Source organism: Micromesistius poutassou, assembly GCF_964030765.1.
Source record: "Micromesistius poutassou genome assembly, chromosome: 13".
NCBI classification, from domain to species: Eukaryota; Metazoa; Chordata; class Actinopteri; order Gadiformes; family Gadidae; genus Micromesistius; species Micromesistius poutassou.
This window is the reverse complement of record NC_140283.1, coordinates 5,484,950-5,506,807: the sequence shown is the minus strand read 5'-3', so window position 1 is coordinate 5,506,807 and position 21,858 is coordinate 5,484,950. Positions and strand designations below refer to the sequence as shown.

Genomic DNA, 21,858 nt, shown 5'->3' with positions numbered 1-21,858 from the left:
ATAAACGAATTCGTAATCCAAGCGGAACCTCTTACTCTCATTCCTTGTTTCGACCAGAGTGACGTTTCGTGTTACATCAAAATACCCATGCGATTTGTGCAGCGTTCAATCTATGACCGCTGTGACATTTATTTTCCTACACTGTAGATAAAATGGCTCGTGTCGTCAAAGTGTTTAAGACTTTGCGGAATCATTGGAAGAAGTCCACGTTTGCTGTGTGTGTTTTGTCTTATGGTGGACATTGGCTCTATGGAATACATTGGTAAGACATGCAGTTCTTTAAATATGAATTATTATAGATTATTAGCTATATACCTATACCTATATATTATTAACATTAATCCACAGTCTTCAGTGCTAATTATGTTCTGTTTTAGTGACAGCATTCTGCGAAGGGAAGCCTGCTTAGAAGCCAGGGTAAAGGCGTTTTTAAATTTGTAATGACAGATTGTGTTTTATAATTTGGTTAAGGATTTCAATCAACATTTTCTTACTCAAAATATTTACCATCACCGTGTTAGGAATTTGGACGTCAACAGATATCACCACAAGAACAGCTCAAGAAAGCAACTGTTATACTAAACCCTGCAGCTTGTAATGGGTAAGATCATGCATATCTTAAATGATCTTCCTTAACATAGTACACCCTTTTATTCAAGTCTTATTCTGTTTTTGAATCACTCTGTTTTCCACAGTAAAGCCATCAAATTATTTGACAAGAATGCTGCTCCAATTTTACACCTGGCCGGTGTGGAGATTACACTTGTCAAGGTAAATAAATAATAGTGTTCCTTTTCAAACAACGGTATTAATGACACATTTTTAACTGAAATATGGTGGTGCCCCTACAGACAGACTTTGAAGGCCAAGCCAAGAAGCTGATGGAGTTCATTGAGCAGACGGATATGTTGATAGTGGCCGGAGGGGATGGTACGCTCCAAGAAGTGGTGACCGGATTACTACGAAGGCCTGATCAAGTATGAATCACCTTGACTGCATGAACCATGATAGTATGGCTGTCTGATATAATTAGGGAGGAGAAACATTACATGCTTACAGTTCAAGATGGGAAATTAGGGTTCACTCTTTTCCATTACTGATCTCCAATGTAGCTGCTAGTCTACCATTACTTGCATGTTTGATAATAGTAAAAAAATATATGTATTTTAACATGCAAATGAGACTTGGATTTAAAAGCATAGAAATGTAAATTTGATACTTATTACCATTTTATATTTTTTGTTTATAGGCACACATGTGTAATACTCCTATTGGCTTCATTCCACTGGGCTCTAGCAACTCGCTGAGTCCAAGTCTTCATCTTCTGAATGACAACCGGGTTAAGTAAGTAAATGATGAGATTGCCATTGAGTCCATTACTAATAGTGACCGCACAATCATTCTCTAAATTGTATATGTCCTGGTTGTTAAGCAACAACGTCCTCTTCCACTAACTCTTTTCAGACACATCACATCAGCAACACTCTCCATCCTGAAAGGAGAGACGGTGCAGCTGGATGTGCTGGAGATCAAGGTGGGGTTAACCTATTTTTATTTTATTTAGATTTGTATATTACTTACAGCATTGGCAGTATAACTACTGCCGATGTTATTATTTACTGTATTTTTCTTTTTTTTCCATTATATTCTGGGTGAAAAAAAACCTGGTTTAGGATTTTGTTTAAGGAAAAATATGGGTCAATTAAGTTTGATGAATTTTAACTAAGTTTTTCTAAGTTTTAAGTAAATGTTTTTTGTATTTTATCAGTGAACCATGTGATGACTGTCCTGGATAATCCACAATGCCTGCCTATATGTTTGAATCTTGTGTTTGTTGTAGGGGGAGAAAGAGCAGCCAGTGTTTGCCCTGATGGGACTGCGATGGGGTGCGTTCAGAGATACTGCTGCTACTATCAGCAAGTAAGAGTGTTTAACACAGACCGAACACTTTGTTCAAACACTCGGTAGGATTATACTTAAAATAACAATGTCTGTGTGTTTTCCTAGGTATTGGTATATGGGACCGTTGAAGACAAAAGCAGCACATTGGCTCAGTACTCTAAGGGTGAGCCCTACCGTTCTTATTCATTTTCAAGATGGAGGTCAATGTTCCAGCAGGAGCGATAAGAAAGGAGAGAGAAACACATTGTAAATGATGCAGCATTATCGAGAGCAATGTTGACTTGTCGCAATGTCTCTCAGGAGTGGCCCCTGGTACGTGAGGTCTCGCTGTCCTACCTGGAGCCCACCCTTCGGCCCGCTGACCTGCCCACAGCAAGGCCCCCGAGGGCCAGCCTGCCGTCCCGCATCATGCGCAGACTAAAGAACTACTGGTCCCCACCGGTGGAAGGTAACAGGGTGGATGGATGGATGGGCCGGGTGCTGTGATCATGCTCCTGCTGCGTTATGTAGCCTGTGACAATTGACGTCCTACTGAGTTCCCCCAGCATCACGGACAGCTCCCAAAAATGTTTTTGTTCTTAATTATGATGCATAAACAAAAAGTGAACACGCATATACTATATTTACATAACATGTATAGGGAGAAACCTTTAGTCGACTTATATACAAAAAGTCTGTCTATGGCAAGAGTAAGCTGTGTAGACCTTTCAGTGTGTGAGTTTCCTGTCATGAATAAGAAGAAGGGGAGTGTTGTTACACTGGGCTGCATACATTTATTTTTGATACTGTCAGCCAGAGGACTGTTTGGGAAGGTAAATCACAAATAAATTTTAAGTTCCCCCTAGATCAATCCACGTATGACAACTGCTGATCAAACAGAATGACCTGGTCAAACCAGTGTATGCATGTTGTTTCAACAACCCCTCCCTTGTTTGCCTTCATTCAGAACCTCCAAAAGTGGAAGAGCCAGAGAAATGGACAGATCGGCAATTTTCTACGCTGGAGCTGCTCATTCATACTCACAATAAAAACCCATTGGAGAGGGTGAGTAAAGAAATCATTCAGAATATTAATGTGACATTCTTAGTCAAACAACCTTTCCACCGTATTACATCTTCCTAGAAATGTCCAATTCTCCATTTTGTCATTGTTGTTATTTCCTTAGCGCATTTATGACTCCTTGATGATCCGTGCAGAACCAGAAAACTTCACTGTTGGGGAGTTTATTGCTGCTGGGTCAGTAGCATACAACAAACACACATGCCTAGTCAGTAAAAAACAAATGGATGGGATGAAAGATATGAAGCATTAGTATAATGTAGGGCTGGGCGATTAATCGAATTTTGATCGCGATTTCGATTTCAGAGTGAAACGATCACCAAACTAATATTATCGAGTTGAAACAATTTAAAAATATATATATATATTTATTTTTTATAGAAATTGCAGAACAGCTGGATTCATATCTGGACTTTATTTTCTATTTGACCATTCTGTGTATATTTTTAAGGGGAAATTTCAAAGTTCTTATTTACAAAGTGGGTTTTTTTTTGGAGAGAAATTATGAATAAATGCATCATGTTTTCAAACTCAAAAATAATCGTTTGAATAATCGAGATTTCAATATTGACCAAAATAATCCTGATTATGATTTTTTCCATAATCGAGCAGCCCTAGTATAATGTCTGCATGTCTACTCCTTCCATAGGAATGAAAAAGAATCGGATCCAACGATATTCACAGAGAACTCCACAACACTAGAAGCTAGTGTTTGTCAACTGAAGTTGCCAGAGGTCCGATTCCTACAGCCCTTTAAGCATTCATGGTTACTGTAACAGAAGTCTCATAGACTGCGTGTTTGGTTTCCATCTGTTTTCTAATGCAACCTACTTTCCCAACACTTGCACCCACAGGATGTTGGTGGCTTCTACAACATCGACAACGAGGAGTATGATGCCATGCCTGTAGAGGTGAGGCTATTGCCTCGGAAACTGCGGTTTTTCATCAATGCAGAGCGCAGGGAACAGCTTCTCACACAGGCACAATGAGGTGGCACCCACCACTGAGAGGCTGAGCAGGAAAAACAAGAAAAGGGTGCAAATAAATATCTTTGAGCTTCAGCATAACATGTTAATTGTTTGGTTGCTCTGAGCAGCTGTTGAACATCTAGCTCAAACCGTTTAGTTATTCAATTAAATAAATTACTTAAGATATACTTGTGTATAAATAAATCAAAGGACCAAGTTTTTGCAACCATTATGTATTTTGCAAGGCTTTATCCTGTTCCCAAATATCCCAACATTGTAGCTCAGTTGTCAAACCGTCATCCAATTGAGCAATCTTCTTAGGTTTTCATACCAATTGCTATGTGCAAGGTGCTTTATTTAAATGATACATCAGAGAGCACTTGTATCCAAGAAAGAGTTTATTGTTTTACAATGGCAGGACCGTGGACCTGGCATGAGATGAAGTGGTTAAAGTGATAAGACTTACATGTTCGATACCAATGTCTTGTATTGTGTTCCCTGTTAGTTTAAACCATTAAAGTTGCTAATGTGAGTCTGGCTAATTGTTCTTGATTACAATCAAGAAATGCGCCTTAACAGTATAATGATGTGTGGTGACAAGAATTTGTGCATTACAAATCTGCTTTGTATTGACATTCAGTGGTGTGGCAAACAGTCAAATACTTATTTACTAATGCTGGTACACATCTGTGAGCAACTCAACAAAGAAGACCTTTTATACAGTGCTGTGTGTTGTGTACTTTCATTCCCTGTTGCATACACCCAAAATTAAACATTCAGTTCAACTGGAGGCAGGTGGGTAAGTGTGAGGAACACTTAAAGTTAAGTCTTAAAGCAAATATTTGACGAACGCAGTAGTCAATCATTTCACAGTAGTTATAACACCTACATTTTCTTAAGGCCCCAGTTAACCGCTCCCAATGAAAATAAAAGTGCCCGTTTAAAAAAAAGAAAAACACCCAAGATTCTTTAGCACAGGATATATATGCCAAAATCCAGGCTGTACTTTTTAATTCTTTCATCCGTCACATGACCCATGACCAGAAGCCTTAATGAGGCTTCAGGTCCTTAAGGGTAGTTCTATTTCATTCCCATCCTTCTAGAGCCGAGATATATAGGAGGGACCCATAATAACAAGGGCCCATCAGGCCATTTTGGAAGACCATTCTCACCCTGCTCGTGACCACCGGTTCCCCCAGGCACACAAAGGAATTGTTGTCACACAGACAAGTCGCCAGGGTTACTGACGCTGATCAGCAAGCAATTTCCAACAGCAATTCTACAAAATGTTTGTTAAAAAAAAGGGACCGATACATAACTTCTTAGTATAATCCTACAGTCTCACTGGACAAGTCGCTGTAATAAAAAGCCCCGCATTCAGTATTTCTTCAGCACATGCAAAGACAACCACACAGAAGACACAACACACTCAGCCACTCCACTTGAAGACGACTTGTTGGCACAGACTATCAATACACTGTGACCAGGATTCTCATTTGTGAAATACTGGGCCAAAAACACAGCACAACATAAAGGATTATAACTCTTTGAGAATAAAGGCATGTTCAATAAGAAAATCCTCCAGTACTGGAGATGGTGCAGCATTCATGATAACAGTGCTGATGATTCACATTCTTACTTAAAATAAAAATAAATTAAAAAAGGGACATCACTGATCACAGAAAGTCAAATGAAAACACTATGCTACACTACAACTACGAACGCCCTCTAGAGCAGAGCCTGTGATGTGCATCACCTGACTGAACAAGCAGCCACTGAGCACACATTATCTCAGCCTCGTGACTTTGCTTTATAAAGAACAGTCATCTTGTGGAGCAGAACATATATACTCTATGATAAATAAGCATTGCCTATCGTATGTTAAATACACAATTGTATTATTTTATTCCTATAGTTTCCTCTTTAAGGGCCAGTGGAATGAGCAACATTATTTTACTTTCTCAAGAACAGAATGTTTCATCTAAAAGTTAAAGAAATGTATTTTCTATTAAAGGATGTTAAACGACATCTTACGACAAAGTGTTTTCTTTGTGTCGAGCATTTAAAGCTCGAGTATTTACAGCATGGCTGTAAATCACCACCACTGGCGGCACACTTTCTTCAGACCAACAACTAATGAGATTAGTGGATACTAGAAGCGATGCGTACGGGGGATGACAAGGCACACAAGCAAACCATCCAATCTACTGGAATGTTCCTCCTCATCAACACACTCTGAGCTAGCTAGGAGCTAGCACGCTGCGGCCCCGGGGTTCACAACACAGCTCAGCGTGAGGTGGGTGCCGGTGTCGTGAAAACACAAGAAATGTAACGGCGGGTGATTGAAGACGTGACAGGTCGTCAGAGCCAGAGTCAACCAAAACAAGGCTGCTTACCAGGTAGGTGGCAATTCGCCACTGTGTATCCAGCAGAGTGGTTCTCCCCACCCTTCCTTCAGATCTCCCCCAGTATTAACAACAGACTCGGGATGGTCAGAAAACCAACAGATGTAAATACAGAGAGAGAAAGAGAACTAAGGACATGACAGCAGATGGGAAGCAATGGCCACTCCAGGGTTGAGGCAGTGTCTTATGTGACCGAGGATCTTCTGGGGCCTTGAAGGCGTTACATATCCAGTGGCCACCCAAAACCACACACACACACACACACACACACACACACACACACACACACACACACACACACACACACACACACACACACACACACACACACACACACACACACACACACACACACACACACACACACACACACACACACACACACACACGGGGCCCCCCACACCCCATCCAGGTGACCTGGCCCTCAGGAAGGGCTCAGGGACAGCAGGGGTTGTCTATGACCAGCATGACGTCGATGCCGTACACTTCCAGCAGATCCACCAGAAAGGAGCGGTCGCCCTGGGGGTCCAGCCCCATGGCCCTCACGTGCTCGGCAGTCAGGATGGGCTCCGAGCTCGCCGCCACCTCCCCCAAGATCTGGAAGATTCTGTCGTTGAGCTCCATGAAGAACCTGGAGCGAGAGGGTGAGGGTGAGCGCCAGTGCATTGGACTCAGATCAGGGTAGGAGCCCCTTGCATAAAGCATACCAGTCAGAGAGTTGGATGAGATCCACTTTAGTTCAGGCTTTTGAAACACTCACAATATGAAGAGATCCTCCTCGTTGGATGAGCAGTCCCCCTCCACCTCTTGGGAGTACAGCAGCATCTGCCTAAAGGGACCAAAACCATCAAGCACCTGTACACACCTGCTTCTAGGCCAAACAATCCAATACCATTGTCACCAAGTAAATATGGGTCCGTTTTTGGATGCCTTCATTTTGTGTCTTTAAATGGCCTTGAATCCATTAGTGCAGTGAATAATAAATCAACGGCTATTAATATATATATTTCATGATATAAATATTGAAATCAGGTTTTTACACAATACTCTATTATAATACGCACTATATTTGCCCTCTGTTAACTCCTGTTTTGCGTACCTCTGTTCACTCAGCTTGGAGTACTTCTCTCTGTCTGATGCGTTAAGGCGGAGCAGCGGTTGTAGGTCGCTTCGGTGGGTCTTCACGTTCTGGTTGTCGACGTAGATGTCATACAGCTCCTTCTTCTCTTCAAAGATCTTCTCTGTGGTGCCTTACACACACACACACACACACACACACACACACACACACACACACACACACACACACACACACACACACACACACACACACACACACACACACACACACACAGTAAATGTCAAGTCATACCAACCGTACCAGGCACAGCTAAAACTAAAACATATGCGGAAACTCACAAGCCACGTAGGACAGCTCCGTCCTCAGGGCCGTGATGTCAGCGATGTTGACGTAGAAAAACGGTCGGAGCTCAGGCACCGCCGCACCAACCCCCAGCAGAGACACGTTGGACAAACAGCAACAGCAGTACACTGAGGGAATAGGACCGGCACATTATGGCTCAGCATGGCTGTGAGTGTAAACCAAGGATTCTGCTGGTGTGTGGAAAGCCTAGGAGTTTGAAGAGTAGTTAAAGAATAATGTTCAATAACCACACGCCAGCTATTCTTAAGTCAATGATACGTTTGGGTACCTTAAAAGGGGCTTTCTGTGTGCGTGTTTGTGCGTGTGCGTGAGTGTGTGTGTGTGCCTCTGACCTCTGTAGCAGACCACACCCACGGGGGGAGGGGAGAAGATGAGGATGCGTTTTCTCAGCAGGGCAAACTTCCACAGGACCATGATCTGCTCCCCGAAGAAGCGGATGAACTGGGACATGCAGCCCGCTGGGTGGGTGATCTGCAACCAACGAACCCTCAGTTACTCATTTATTAATTGGAAAAGGCTAACCATGTCCAAAACAAACTTAATTTTCATTATGTTAGAGTCTAAATAAATAGAATAAATTAATCACGTTTATATTGATGTTTTTACACACTTGGTGTAACACAATTTCGCCGTATTTAGGTTCCTTGGTCAATGACATGGAATACATAGCATAGAGTGTATGAGGAGAAGCTTAAGGGCCATGCCATCAGTGTGGGCCAGCTCTGACCTTCATTTCCGGGTGCATGCAGCGACTGATATTGGTCACGCTCCAGGTCGGGCAGGAAGTGACCTGTCCGTTGGCCAGTGGAGGGAGGATGGCCTTCTTGTCCTCATAGAAGGCCTCCAGCGGGGAGTATTGGCCGGGACACCGGAGCTGGAGTCTGCAACACACCGCGGCGGCTGCTGCTTCACAACGTGGTACACTTACGCGGTGTGCTGGGTTTGTTACACACCCTGCACATGCCTCATGCACGTTCAGGGTCATGTGTCCATTTATAATTGAAGGTCGGAGAGTATAGCCGCTAAAATACAAGGAGTAGCAACAGGCATTCGGAAAAGGCTTATCAGTAGATCCATTACTCAATGCCACAAGAAGTGGCATGTAATCCTGACGCAGTCTAGCCATTCCTGACACAAAGTCTCAAGATCAAAGTAGCAGAAAGAATCTATAATTTCTGTTTGTATTCCTCAGGTGAATTGCGAAGCCTGACACAAGAATACCTACTTGTATGGGCGGTGTGTTGGAACACACACACACACACACACACACACACACACACACACACACACACACACACACACACACACACACACACACACACACACACACACACACACACACACACACACACACACAATTGGAGACCCACAGCAGGGCTCAAACAAGCTATAATAATACTCAGTCAAACACTTCCAATAAATTTGATTGTGAATGAGCAGCTCTCTGCAGGGCCAGTTCTTACTCAACTCACTCACACAAAACACAACAATCTGGACTACAGAGCCTTCAGCGGGTCCACCACACACTGGACTACAGAGCCTTCAGCCGGTCCACCACACACTGGACTACAGAGCCTTCAGCCGGTCCACCACACACTGGACTACAGAGCCTTCAGCCGGTCCACCACACACTGGACTACAGAGCGTTCAGTAGGTCCTGTGGGTTCATTCCCTCATAGCATTCCATGGTAAGTTAAAGTGTTTCTTCTTCTCTTCTCCAGGTGTATTCCTTTAAGAGTGTGGGCCTTTCCTCTGATATATTGTTAGTGGGCGTTGTGTGTGTCTGCCCTGGCACCTTGAGGTCTGTCTAAGGGCCCTGACAGCCTAAATGCCTTGCACTGAATTGTAACAACTAATGTCAAATGTAAGAGGTATCCGCTTGTCTTTAATGCAGATTTTGAATATGTTCAAAAGACACACTATCCCAAACATATGAGAACACATTATATAAAATATGTCTAGATACAAGACCAGAGCCTTTCTAACTACAATACAATAGTAGTTTAAGCCTCACCAATAATGACATGGCCTTCTTCCACAAAGGGTATGAGATCAACTGGTAGTGTGTAGTGAATGGAAGAGCAGAAAAAGTTTTTGTTCCTTTTCTTGTCAATGTTCTACACTTGAAACAAAAAGGGTTATGGGCTATGGGGAAATAAGCTCCTGTGACCATAGAAAGATGTGGGACTTAGGCTGCATGTTTTATAGATGAGAGAACATAAACAAGCCATCAAGGATGAAGGGAGGCAGGAAGAAAGTACATAACATAGTGCGTGCAGAGATCAGGCCACAGACCAAACAGATTGACAATCAACACAGAAGACCACAAACAGCATTAAACACACATTCACAGCAGCCAGCCGGACACTTGGGTAAACACTCACCTTACTTGGTTCTCCAGGAATTGCATGTAGCGATACAGGAGGGTGTAGGACGGAGACAGAATACCCACAGACTTCATCCGAGCACCACGCTCTAGCTCACTCTCCACAGGCATGTTGGCAAAACAGGCCAGTCCGAAGTAACAACCTTTACGGAAATATCTACCCGGAGAAGATAAACAGTCATGATAAGAAATGTATGAACACATTGTACTGTATTACACAAACAGACTGATCCAGACTCCAGAGACCTGATGATAATAATACTCATTATTAATGAGTATTATATGAGTAGTAGTACACTACTGTTAATGAGTAGTAGTATATACTAATCATAATCGTAATAATAAGCATCGCTAAGCTGAAGGGTTTGGGATAGGATGCTTACATGAAGTCACTGGTGATCCGGTGAGAGCCACTGGCAATCGATTTGAATTCCACTCCGTCGAGATCCATATCCTGGGGCAAGGACCATTCTACCATGTTGCCTGTCATTCAAAAGCACAATGACATATAAATAATGGGAGACTTTATTCACTTTCTCCATTCCTGACTTACTTCCTGTATGCTTCGAATTCAAGGACGAAAAAGAGAAGTGAGAAATAATAAAAGTAAATCTAACAAGTGACAACTACATTACCTCACATGTCAGACTGTGTGTTGCACACTACATGCAACGTCATCCTGTTCAAATGAACCTGACACCCGTCAACTTTGTTGTAGGATTTAACAGCAGGCCTACCAGCCATATTACTTTTACCTGATCTGGTGTCGAAGGTAACGACGAATACAGCCACGATTTGATCCTTTTCCTCCCACTGCTCCTTTACCGAGAGGCCGATATGATCAGCATCCAGGGACTTTGCTATATCCCACCCGGGGACAGAGTGATCCGCCCGGAGCCGGGCTGGCCTGACATCCCCGCCGGGGACCACAGCTGTTACATTTGGACCCCTTGTGCTAGAGGTGCCCCACCCTGTGCGAGGCGCACTGCCACCCTGTGTGCGACCGTCTGGCGGGGAAGTTTTCTCCGTTGCATTTTTCTTCACGGGTGACGAGGGAACCGCCTGGGTGGGTACGGGTGGTGGGATCTCCTCCCAGTCAAGCAGCCGAGCCCGATCCGACTGCTCGACCATGGTGCTGTCGAGGAGTCCAAAAGGAAACGACACGAACTCAGCTGACACAAGTAAAATGAAGACTCGCTCCGAGGAAACACTTACGGCAATACCATGATTCCCCGCTGCTCTGATTCTGGTATTTGTAAGCGTGTCACATCCACAGAAGGAAGGGCTGCCTCCCCCTGCCAGAGTCAGTGTTTTGATGAGGTCACACACTTCCGCTCACGTGGGCTACTTCATAATTAATGAAGGCCCGATTCTTGTGATTACTTCAATTAATTTGTCCGCCTCAATCAACCATTCACCATTTATTGTAAAGTGCATTAGGTCAATTAAGGCATTATAAATACAGACATCGGTAAGGATATTGTATTATTATATACAGACCTGGTCCGAAACTTGTAGGTTGTAATTATGTGAAATCTGAAATACAAAACAAGTAGGCAATATTGCAAGGTTTCACCTGACAGGCATGGACGATAAAACGCGTCAAAAGCATACGCTTTCCGCATTTGTCACGTCGATGTATGAATAATTTATCTTTGGCCAATCGGATAGCGGGAACTGTTAAAGGTGTGGCGTGATTAATTGTTCAGGAAGCTATTAACATACCCAGCGCGAATTTCAAGCGTGGTGGTGGTTGTTCGTGAGTATTATTGTCTTTTTTTTACGTTTCTTTGAATACGTCTGAAACTGCAAATTCGGAGAACCTACTATTCAATTGACAGTATGGTGCCACGGGGACCAAATTGTCAAGCTTTTTGCGTGACTTATTGTGTTGTTACTACTTTTACCAGGCCCCGAAGATGGCGTTGGTGTTTGATGGGATCGCCCAGCAGCTAGAGTTCTGTAGCTCCGGAGACGATGGAAGCAGCAGTGATGAAGTTTTTGACTATTGCCTCTCTAGGATCTCTTCCAACCAGAGTCCAGGCTCTGCGTGCAGGACCCCCAGGGTGAAGCGACAACGCAGTAGAAGTAGCGCACAATCCATCAACCCTATCCCTTACACGGCCTTGAAAAATCTAAGGCTCTGTGACTCTCCAAGTACACCGAAGGTGAAGTTGAAACCAGTTTGTATTAACTAGCCAAATGGTTTGGGCCTCTAAAAAACGTTTTTTTTCTTTCCTCAACAGAGTCTTCTGTCCAAGTCCTCCGATCCTCGCTCCATCTCCAAGATAAGAGTTAGTCAAAGAGTCCTGCGATCGTCCTTTAAGTTTGCAGACTCTACCCTGAGCCACAGCCATACTCCTGATGTCAACGTGAACCCCTACACCCCCAGCACTCTTACCAGAGGCAGTGAGCAAAACAAGAGGAAGAATTTTAGAAGTGACGACGATGATTATGAACAGGAGTATGCTCAGAGGTGAAATTGAATCGCATCGCGTCGCCTTGCACAATGGTTCCTTACATTTATAGGAGCATTGCACTTTGTGTGATCTTAATCTGTCAGGGAGAAGTAGTCAATGTGCTTGATGGCAGAAGTATCAAAACAAGAGGCATTTTCTAAAGGGCCCTATCTTAATCAAAGTCAGTCTTTAGTTACTGCTTGTGTACCAATTGGTATGACCGATGTTATGACCAGGTTTAGTACAACAAAGCCATGTTAAAAGAGGTCTGCTGTTGTCCTACATATCATAATTGTGCTATTTATGTGTCCATGACCAGCCGTACTCATGGTTTAAAATGGGATTTAAAAGGATTGTAATCAGACCACCAACAGGTTTTGTGTAGGCTCTGCCTCCTGTGTGACTAAAGGCCAAACTCTTCTCAGATTGAAACACAGCCTTGAATCGTCAGAGGAGGAGGATGATGAAGCCTTCCTCCCGCCAAAGGTAAATCTATTTATCACTTTGTCAAATAGATTTCTATTATGATCACATGGACCAGTTATTTTTTCATCATACTTTGTCATTTGCTGCCTCCACACTTCCTGTCTTTCTTCCGAAATATTGCCTCCACACTTCCTGGCTTTCTTCCGAAAGATTCAGGGGACCATTTAAGAACACAGCTGTCAGACGTCCACCCACTGCATGAGTCAAAATGTCATGTTTTTTAGGCACTTAGGCATGGTTGAATACAGACAAGGCTCTGCTGTTCAAACACGATGTTTGCATAGATGACACAAGATGTTCTGTTGTTCAAAATAATATATTTGATCTCCAGATGGGTCATCTTTTTTGAGCTGGGCTCTGGTCTCCATGCCTCTCCTTTCTTCATGTTCTTTGTTGTTGTCATAATCACAAGTCTCTCCATCTGGTCGACAGAGGCAGGCTGTCCAGGCCTTCATGCTGTCGCGGTACCAGAGTGAATTCTTGGAGCTGGAACACATAGGAGTGGGGGAGTTTGGAGCCGTCTTCAAGTGTGTGAAGAGACTCGATGGCTGCTTCTATGCCATCAAACGTCTCCGCAGACCGCTCGCAGGCTCGGCCAACGAGTGAGTCGTCATCAGACCTTGTATAAAACGCAGCCTTTCTTACTTGACATTGTTTTTAATTGCCTTGAGTTTATTATCTAGACTAGAGCTCCTGGGCTTTAATTTGTTTGCTCTTCCTATCTTCCTCAGACAGTTGGCTCTAAAGGAAGTTTACGCACACGCCGTTCTTGGCCATCATCCTCACGTTGTTCGCTATTATTCAGCATGGGCCGAAGATGACCACATGATTATTCAGAATGAATATTGTGATGGTGAGCTGGAATTTTCATTTGGCTGGAATCACAAAATGAAACCAAAAAGCGTGTTTGTCTTGTTCAGCATCTTGTGTTCAGCATCTCTGGATTGATTTGTTGACCCAGGTGGAAGCCTCTACGACTCCATCATGAAGAAGGAGGCCCAGGGGGAGCTGTTCTCAGAGGAGGAGCTCAAGGACCTTCTCCTGCAGGTGTCCTTGGGTCTGAAGTACATCCACAGCTCAGGCCTCGCCCACCTGGACATCAAGCCAAGTAATTAGGGTTTTAATGGCTCCTTTTCTATGTTTGGCTCTTGCACTACATTCATACTACTAAAATTGTACACTTGATGGTTGAAAGCCAATGTGGGAGGTGTATTCTCTTTTCTTGTATCAAATTACATATATTTTAGATTTTATTTTGTGTTCAAAAGGTTTTGTGTTCATAAGGTCAAATAATACACTTGCTACTAATAAGTGCAAGTCAGTGACAGTGCTGGCTTTAGATTCTAATTAGACTATGACGTTGACACTTCCTTTTTATAGGCAACATATTCATCTGCCAACAGAAGGGCAAAAGTGCAGAGTATGAAGGGGACACTGATGAGGAAGATGGAAGCTCTTCAGCAGGCGTGATTTATAAAATCGGTATAAACTTATTATTGTCCATAAAGTTTATTTATTTTATTTTTATAATTCATGTTTTTGTACGTCAATGCCACGTCAATGTCACCCACTGCATGACATTCTGTGCAGGGGACTTGGGTCATGTGACCTCTTTCACCAGGCCCGAAGTTGAGGAGGGCGACAGCCGCTTTCTTGCCAGTGAGATTTTACAGGAGGTAAACTGGTCTGTCGTTTGAACATCAGTACATTTACTTCCTTACGTACTTTTGTAAGCAGTGCCTCGAGACCTCTGCATGCTCTTGTTCCTCTAGGATTATAGCAATCTCACTAAGGCAGATATCTTTGCCCTGTGTCTCACTGTGCTGCTGGCTGCTGGTGCTCCACCTCTTCCCCAAAATGGAGATGAATGGCACAGCCTTAGGAAGGGTCAGTTACCCAGCCTGCCCCTGGAGCTCTCTCCTCCCTTCAGAAGCCTGCTGCAGGTACTCCCTCGAGGGTCCAATATCATCATTTTTGCTCTTTAGTTTCCTCACTGCCAGTCGTTATTCAAAAAGGATTGTACAAGAACCAATGAACCACCATGGGGAAAGACAAAATGGTGTCCTGATGATGTGTACTTGTTTCTGTTTGTCAGTTGATGCTGGATCCTGAGCCAACCAAACGGCTGTCGGCTCGAGCGCTGTGCAAGCACGTTGTTCTGAAAAAGGAGAAAACGGGGAGACTGGCCACTGAGCTCCGTATAGAGCTCAATGTGGAGAAGTTCAGGACAGCCATGCTTGAAAAGTAGGAACAGATGATATGGTGCAAATACATCTATATCCTACAATCAAGCAATGGAAGGCGCAGTGTGTCGAATTTAGTGACATCTAGCCGCACAGACTTGGCAATTAATCTAATATTCATAAGTCTGTTTTTATTTAGTGTATCATCCCGTTAAACTTGTACCAAATACAATGTATAGCTCTTTCAAGGAACCTCATCACTTGGCTTCTCGATGACTAGACGATGACTTAGTTGGATTAACATGATGGCACCTTACACAATACAGGCCACCACAGCTTCTGCTTTGTCGTTGGAAATGCGAGGGGTTGCTAGATGCTGCTGCTTGATACTACACTCTTGACCTCTTTAAGCCATGGATGGTGCAATAGGATTATTTTAACAATCCTAGTAACTGTAACTCCTTGCATGCATTCATCATTGAGTGCTACAAATCAAATGTGTTGGTTAGGTTAAATAATGTTGCCTTTTTTTATTTGCAATAACAAATGGAGAAGGGAATACCTCAAACCATTAAGTCCATGTGCTCTTCTGCAGGGAGCTCCAGGAAGCCCGCTCAGCAGTGCTGTCCCCACAGCAGCTGCTTCCTGCAGGCCTGCAGGGATCGACCAACAAAGGGTCTCTACTGAAAGCGGGGAGGAGGCTGATTGGTAGAAACACAGGCCGATCCATGAGCTTTGGCTGTCCAGGGTCTGCATTTTAATTGACAATAGCGTAAGGATTATGTTGGATTTGGGAAACAGCTCCCCCTTGTGGGCCATGTCTGTAGTGAGGACTTGACTGTACCTTGCAGCAGAAATATGTATTTTCAGACTAAATGTGAAACGCAGTCCTGATGGTAATATGAGAACGCCATCTCCATGCTTTTTCCTTTATAGGTTGTGGCTGGCTTTTGTCACATTATCTAGAGGAAACCCTTTGCCTACTGATGTCAGACATCATGGATTTTTGTAATCCTTCTGATGTATGGCTTATTTATTGAGGGCTTGGGTTAGAATTTAAACTAGACCGACTTGTATAACAGTTTGTAACACAAGCACATTTTGGTTTTACTCTGTAAATAAAATTTTAAGCATTTTATCGAATATCACATGGGTTGTTTTCTGTATACTACTAAAAACAAATGTCTAGATGAGTATTTGTCAGGACAGTTTTGGTCATCTGTTTCAAAGTATTCATTTGAAGTCATGAACCATTTATAAAGGTTATTTAGGGTAAAGCTTAATTCAAGATATTGTATAGAATTGATCCTGGTGAAAAGTTCACATAATTTACTACAAATGTAATAGAGGCCCATTAAAAAACTTAAGCGCTCTGCCAGAAGGCAAGTATTTGTAGACCGCATCGTAGCACAGTGAAAGATGAGGCCAAAAGATACTGGCCGGGAATGTGGGCAGACATCAACTATAAAATAATGCTTGAAATACCATCATATTGTGTTAACATTAATCTCTGCTGTATTGTAAAGTATTGGCACAGTTGTGCTTTGAATGGTTTCATATTTCTTCGATTTCTAGTTTTCCTTTGATACAGTGGCCCAAGACCTACCTCAAGCAGATGGGGAGTCCACTCCAATAAATAGATTTTCCACATCATTGTGAATGTGAAATGTTAATGGTCTTCAAATGTTATGAGGAGTAGTTATGATATTATACAAATAGAATTGATACATAGGCCATCCCAGGCTGCTACAGGCCAGGGGCTCAAGAGTTGCATGCTGCTGGACAGCCGACGTTCCCAGACTCCTGGTGTGAGATCGCTGTCAGCCGAACTAGTGTAACCTTACCAGCCATGTATTGCCCTGTTGTTTCATTTACATCACTTCTATTTGTACTACAAAGATGGAATCACAATTCATAGGACATTTGACCTAGGCAATCTCTCTATACAATAAAAAATCAACATATAAAGGGCTTTATTGACATGGGAGGCTTTCATTTAAATGGCCAAAGTAAAAAAGACAATTCTCTCTCTCTCCGTTACTTTCAACCATACATTAACATAACTAATTATATTTTGCCTTTAAATTAACATAATTAAAATAGGTAAACAAAAAGTAATGATTAAATCGTATATTTTTTTAATTAAATGCAGGGTACAATTTACAATAAGGGTACATCTAAAACCATTAATGAACAATAGTTAATCTAGTATCAATGATGGTGCTGGTGTTTGTTTAGTAATGGTGTTACTGGTGTTAGGGCCTGGGTCGCCCTCCTCCGGCGCCCTGGTAGCGTCGTCAAACGCTGCTGTTTATGCGGCTCCAGTGTGGCTGCGCAGGGGCTAGAGTCTGTAGTAGGCCTACCTGGGCCCGGGGCAAAACATTGGACATCATCACACACATGGGTGCGGAGTGGATTCATTACTTATTATGTCCAAAGTATACTTCTTGTTCTCGCTCACAAAAAATGGGTCACCTGTAAAATGTGCCACAACAAAGCCACCTCTCACGGGTCTTAACATTTTGAGACATGCCATAGGCCTATATAATATGCCAATTAACTCCGAATCTGCTTCAGAATGGACAGATGCATCACCAAATGATTGTAGGCCTATCAATTTTATGCCACAAAATGAACTCAACAGATCAAGGAAAGGAGTTTGTGAAAGAGTTAACTTGAATCTATAATGCAAGTCTACATTATTACGTGAGGTCAGTAAGCAATAATGGCAAACGTGCATTTTGACATGCAGTCAAATCAGCTTTTTATTGATTTATAGCTAGACTGTTCCCAAATATAATCAGCAGATTCTTAACAACATATTGCGTTATGATGTAGGCTACTGATGACGATCTGGGGCCGTATTCACAAAGCTTTTTATCTTACTGCTAGGAATGCTCCTAACTCGCGCTAAAACTAAAATGAATGAATTACTTCTTAAAAGTAATTCACAAAGCCGCTGAGACCTACTCATACTAAGGATAAATCACTAAGCGTGAACTAAGAGTAACGCCCCCTAACACCCCCTTACGTCGATTTTTTGAAGCGGTCAGTATGGTGATTGGTTGTTGAGTGCCGGCGGTCTCCGTGAAACTCATTTGCAACTTCCCACAAACCTCCCAAAGCGAGAGCTGTGTCCGCGTTTTCGGCAGCCAGTCAGTTCCATTCCGGGTGGGTGTTGGCCTCCGCCAGGGCTGCGCCTTGTCACCAATCCTGTTTGTGATATTCATGGACAGGATATCGAGGCGCAGTCGTGGTGGGGAGGGGTTGCAGTTCGGTGATCTGAGGATCTCATCACTGCTCTTTGCAGATGATGTGGTCCTGATGGCGTCATCGGCCTGTGACCTTCAGCACTCACTGGATCGGCTGGCGGCCGAGTGTGAAGCGGCTGGAATGAGGATCAGCACCAATCTGAGGCCATGACTCTTAGCAGGAAACCGGTGGATTGCCTTCTCCGGGTAGGAAATGAGTCCTTAGCCCAAGTGAAGGAGTTTAAGTACCTCGGGGTCTTGTTCGCGAGTGAGGGTACGATGGAGCGTGAGATTGGCCGGAGAATCGGAGCAGCAGGGGCGGTATTGCATTTGCTTTACCGCACTGTTGTGACGAAAAGAGAGCTGAGCCGCAAGGCAAAGCTCTCGATCTACCGGTCGATCTTCGTTCCTACCCTCACCTATGGTCATGAGGGATGGGTGATGACCGAAAGGACGAGATCGCGGATACAAGCGGCCGAGATGAGTTTTCTCAGGAGGGTGGCTGGTTTCTCCCTTAGGGATAGGGTGAGAAGTTCAGTCATCCGGGAGGAACTCGGATTAGAGCCACTGCTCCTTTGCTTAGAAAGGAGTCAGTTGAGGTGGTTCGGGCATCTGGTAAGGATGCCCACTGGACGCCTCCCTTGGGAGGTGTTCCAGGCATGACCAGTGGGGAGGAGACCCCGGGGAAGACCCAGGACTAGGTGGAGAGATTATATCTCAACACTGGCCTGGGAACGCCTTGGGATCCCCCCGTCAGAGCTGGTCAATGTGGCCCGGGAAAGGGAAGTCTGGGGCCCCCTGCTTGAGCTGCTGCCCCCGCGACCCGACCCCGGATAAGCGGTTGACGATGAGGATGAGGAACTTCCCACAAACGAAATAAATAAATAAATAAGGAAATAGCCTAGGCTACAAATGAAGTCCTATCAAACAGTTATGGACAGTGCAGTTAGCAGAATACACGCACGATGAAAAGTTTGTGCAGACCACGACAATGAAGTTGTATGCACGTTAAAAAGAGAACCAAAGCAAACAATAAAACTACGTAAATTGCATTATATCAAGGAAGTAATTAAAAGCAAACTATTATCCAATGACCATATTTCCAGCACTTAAAGTTTGGGCGTAGCCAGAGATTGTAATTAAGGTGCGCCTGTGAGAGTTTGGGTGGCCTCAAGTTCACGGTGATTTACCGGAACCCTGTTAGAATAACTTCTGCAAGTGTCCAGTGGAAGCCAGGGTCCGGAGCGATCGATACGTGCTGCAATAACCAATAACTACCATCAGTATGTTTAAAATTTAGTACACACATATCTAATTATTACCGCCAGTCCAGTGGGCGGCGCTATAGTGCAGCTGATCCGTTGCAGTGCATCTTCGTCAACCGCCGAAGAAGAACAAGAAGTTTCGATCCGGCTTTTCGATATTTGTTTGTTTACTCGACTCTATATCCGCCTATCTATCGAATTGTTTTGTCTAAAAGGGTGAGTAACATTCACTGTCAGGGTGTTCAATCTCTTCCTCGTTAACCTTTGCATTGCTCATCTATTTACAATTTGTTTCACTTGAAAGCAGGAATGGACGTTTACGTTCGGGACACAGTAGATAATAGACTAATACAGATAGTCGTCAGCGTCTGTTGTTCTAGTGTCCAAAGTCCCGTATTTGCGTGAAATGGAATCATCGCTATCATCCATTTCCATATCATATCCATTTAAGCCGTAGCCAATGTTAAAAGTTAAAATGTTAAAAGATATGTGTTGCTTTTTCTGTTCCAGTGTGAGTTTGCCGCCATCTGTGGACGAGTCAGAGGGGTTCGATGGCGATACCCGGCGGGGATGGTTCTGGAGGACACAATGCCTGGGTCTTCCTGTCTTTTCTGGGACAGGCTGATTGTACAAACATTGAACTCCAGCATGAACTCGAAAAACTGGGCAGGGACATGAAGGACCACAACTCTAATTCACGCTACCAACGTGATTTTGGAGAACTTGAGACCGATGGACACATTCAGAGCAACATCAGGACTTTGCTGGGAGACCTCCAGCCTCAGGTGGACCTACAGGGACCGGGTGCGTTTCAGCTTATGGGAATACTCTTAGATCTTTAATCTAAACATAGTAATATAATGTATGTTTTTGTGTCTTGGCTATTCTCTATACGTTTATCAGAATGCTACCTGCATCACTTAAAGGTTGGCTTGTCAAATCGAATGACTCATGTAATGGCTATGTCCTCAAGGACAAAAACAACAATTAGGCCTACCCGCCGCTGGGTGCAGGAGGACGGAGTTGAAAGCATACAAATGTCAACATTTTATATGTAGATAGATAGACAGATATATTTTTAGGTGTGGTCAGTTGGTATAGTCCAGGATCACAATCAATAATGTTGTGTTCACCAGATATCCCGTGAACAATCAGCAACCTGTATCTTTCTGAGTGATCCTCATAACCCATGTGTTTATCTACAGCTAATCCAATCAATGGAGAGGACCTGGGGCAAGTGATTGCAGCACTAAGGGAGATCGCGGAACAATTTGAGCAAAGTGTTATGACCCGGGCCACCGACAGTCTTGCCAAGAAACTGGCTAACTCTGCACAAAACGTGAGTTGGGAATATACGGATAGGTGACTGGTAGCACATGGGTATTTATTTAGTGTGCATCCATTCATTATTTCGACAGTACCATTCTGACTCTTGCATTCACATTGATACATAAGCTGTTACATCCCAATTGAACAATGCAATGACGTGGGTGGTGCATGAGTTTGTGTTGCCATTATTATTCTTATCATTGTACTAGGGGCTCCCTAACCGGTCTCTTTTTCCTTTACCCATCAGATGTGGAAAACTCATCTTACTGTGGAAGTTGAATGGGTTGTGAGGAATAGCCAGGGGTTGGACCTTGCCCAGGAAAGGGTGGTGATGGCCCTGGCACTCACCTTAGTGAAGGGTGTGTGTGAGAGGACGCCACGATTTCTGAGAAGCCTCTTTGAAACCGCACTGCAGTACCTTCACTAGAACCTTAGACCCAGGCTTGTGGGTCAGGATAGAATCTCTTACTTGAAAATGTGTTCTACCAATCAATCAACTATTAGGGATCACTAGCAGTGATTTCAGAATGTTTGACTGATCTGAGATTTTTACTTTGTTATATTTTTATATGTTCTGTACTGTAATCATTCACTATTGTTGGAAAGAAGTATTTGTACATTTGGGACAGATGTGTCCCGTCTTGGTACTGATGTATGCAAAATGTCTGTAAAAAAAAATAAACCTCATGTCTTAGAGTACAGATGTTAACCCTTTTGATCA

The 21,858-nt window shown here is 43.4% G+C and overlaps 4 protein-coding genes across 4 annotated transcripts; 3 read left to right on the top strand and 1 right to left on the bottom strand.

Moving 5' to 3' along the window:
• The first annotated feature begins 133 nt into the window (after positions 1-133).
• On the top strand, positions 134-4,651 carry agk (acylglycerol kinase). The gene is made up of 14 exons (XM_084477520.1): positions 134-262; positions 378-417; positions 522-601; positions 696-771; positions 852-977; positions 1,250-1,344; positions 1,465-1,534; positions 1,841-1,920; positions 2,008-2,065; positions 2,203-2,350; positions 2,849-2,946; positions 3,068-3,138; positions 3,611-3,695; positions 3,816-4,651. Exons 1-14 carry the CDS (start codon positions 153-155, stop codon positions 3,948-3,950), a joined length of 1,272 nt encoding a protein of 423 aa, XP_084333646.1. The 5' UTR covers positions 134-152; the 3' UTR covers positions 3,951-4,651.
• Positions 4,652-4,796: 145 nt separating this feature from the next.
• On the bottom strand, positions 4,797-11,447 carry dennd11 (DENN domain containing 11). The gene is made up of 9 exons (XM_084477519.1): positions 10,920-11,447; positions 10,548-10,647; positions 10,163-10,321; positions 8,506-8,659; positions 8,111-8,249; positions 7,754-7,885; positions 7,434-7,584; positions 7,095-7,163; positions 4,797-6,965 (listed from the first exon to the last, which is right to left on the bottom strand). Exons 1-9 carry the CDS (start codon positions 11,293-11,295, stop codon positions 6,770-6,772), a joined length of 1,476 nt encoding a protein of 491 aa, XP_084333645.1. The 5' UTR covers positions 11,296-11,447; the 3' UTR covers positions 4,797-6,769.
• Positions 11,448-12,083: 636 nt separating this feature from the next.
• On the top strand, positions 12,084-16,053 carry wee2 (WEE2 oocyte meiosis inhibiting kinase; the record flags this gene model as incomplete). Its single annotated transcript, XM_084477625.1, has 11 exons — positions 12,084-12,332; positions 12,411-12,640; positions 13,049-13,109; positions 13,542-13,711; positions 13,841-13,962; positions 14,071-14,217; positions 14,490-14,591; positions 14,700-14,785; positions 14,882-15,052; positions 15,205-15,353; positions 15,888-16,053. 11 exons carry the CDS (start codon positions 12,084-12,086, stop codon positions 16,051-16,053), a joined length of 1,653 nt encoding a protein of 550 aa, XP_084333751.1.
• A 3,892-nt stretch (positions 16,054-19,945) lies between these two features.
• bida (BH3 interacting domain death agonist) lies at positions 19,946-21,797 on the top strand. The gene is made up of 4 exons (XM_084477237.1): positions 19,946-20,024; positions 20,319-20,612; positions 21,014-21,147; positions 21,385-21,797. Exons 2-4 carry the CDS (start codon positions 20,360-20,362, stop codon positions 21,562-21,564), a joined length of 567 nt encoding a protein of 188 aa, XP_084333363.1. The 5' UTR covers positions 19,946-20,024; positions 20,319-20,359; the 3' UTR covers positions 21,565-21,797.
• Positions 21,798-21,858: the final 61 nt, after the last annotated feature.

Coding starts and splice junctions, on each gene's coding strand:
- dennd11 (XM_084477519.1), bottom strand. CDS start 11,295: ATGGTCGAGCAGTCGGATCGGGCTCGGCTGCTTGACTGGGAGGAGATC. Junction 7,886..8,110: donor GGGTGTGGTCTGCTACAGAG/GTCAGAGGCACA, acceptor CTATTCCCTCAG/TGTACTGCTGTTGCTGTTTG. Junction 7,164..7,433: donor TCCAAGCTGAGTGAACAGAG/GTACGCAAAACA, acceptor TGGTCCCTTTAG/GCAGATGCTGCTGTACTCCC.
- bida (XM_084477237.1), top strand. CDS start 20,360: ATGGCGATACCCGGCGGGGATGGTTCTGGAGGACACAATGCCTGGGTC. Junction 20,613..21,013: donor GGTGGACCTACAGGGACCGG/GTGCGTTTCAGC, acceptor GTTTATCTACAG/CTAATCCAATCAATGGAGAG. Junction 21,148..21,384: donor TGGCTAACTCTGCACAAAAC/GTGAGTTGGGAA, acceptor TTTACCCATCAG/ATGTGGAAAACTCATCTTAC.
- agk (XM_084477520.1), top strand. CDS start 153: ATGGCTCGTGTCGTCAAAGTGTTTAAGACTTTGCGGAATCATTGGAAG. Junction 772..851: donor TGGAGATTACACTTGTCAAG/GTAAATAAATAA, acceptor GTGCCCCTACAG/ACAGACTTTGAAGGCCAAGC. Junction 1,345..1,464: donor CTGAATGACAACCGGGTTAA/GTAAGTAAATGA, acceptor AACTCTTTTCAG/ACACATCACATCAGCAACAC.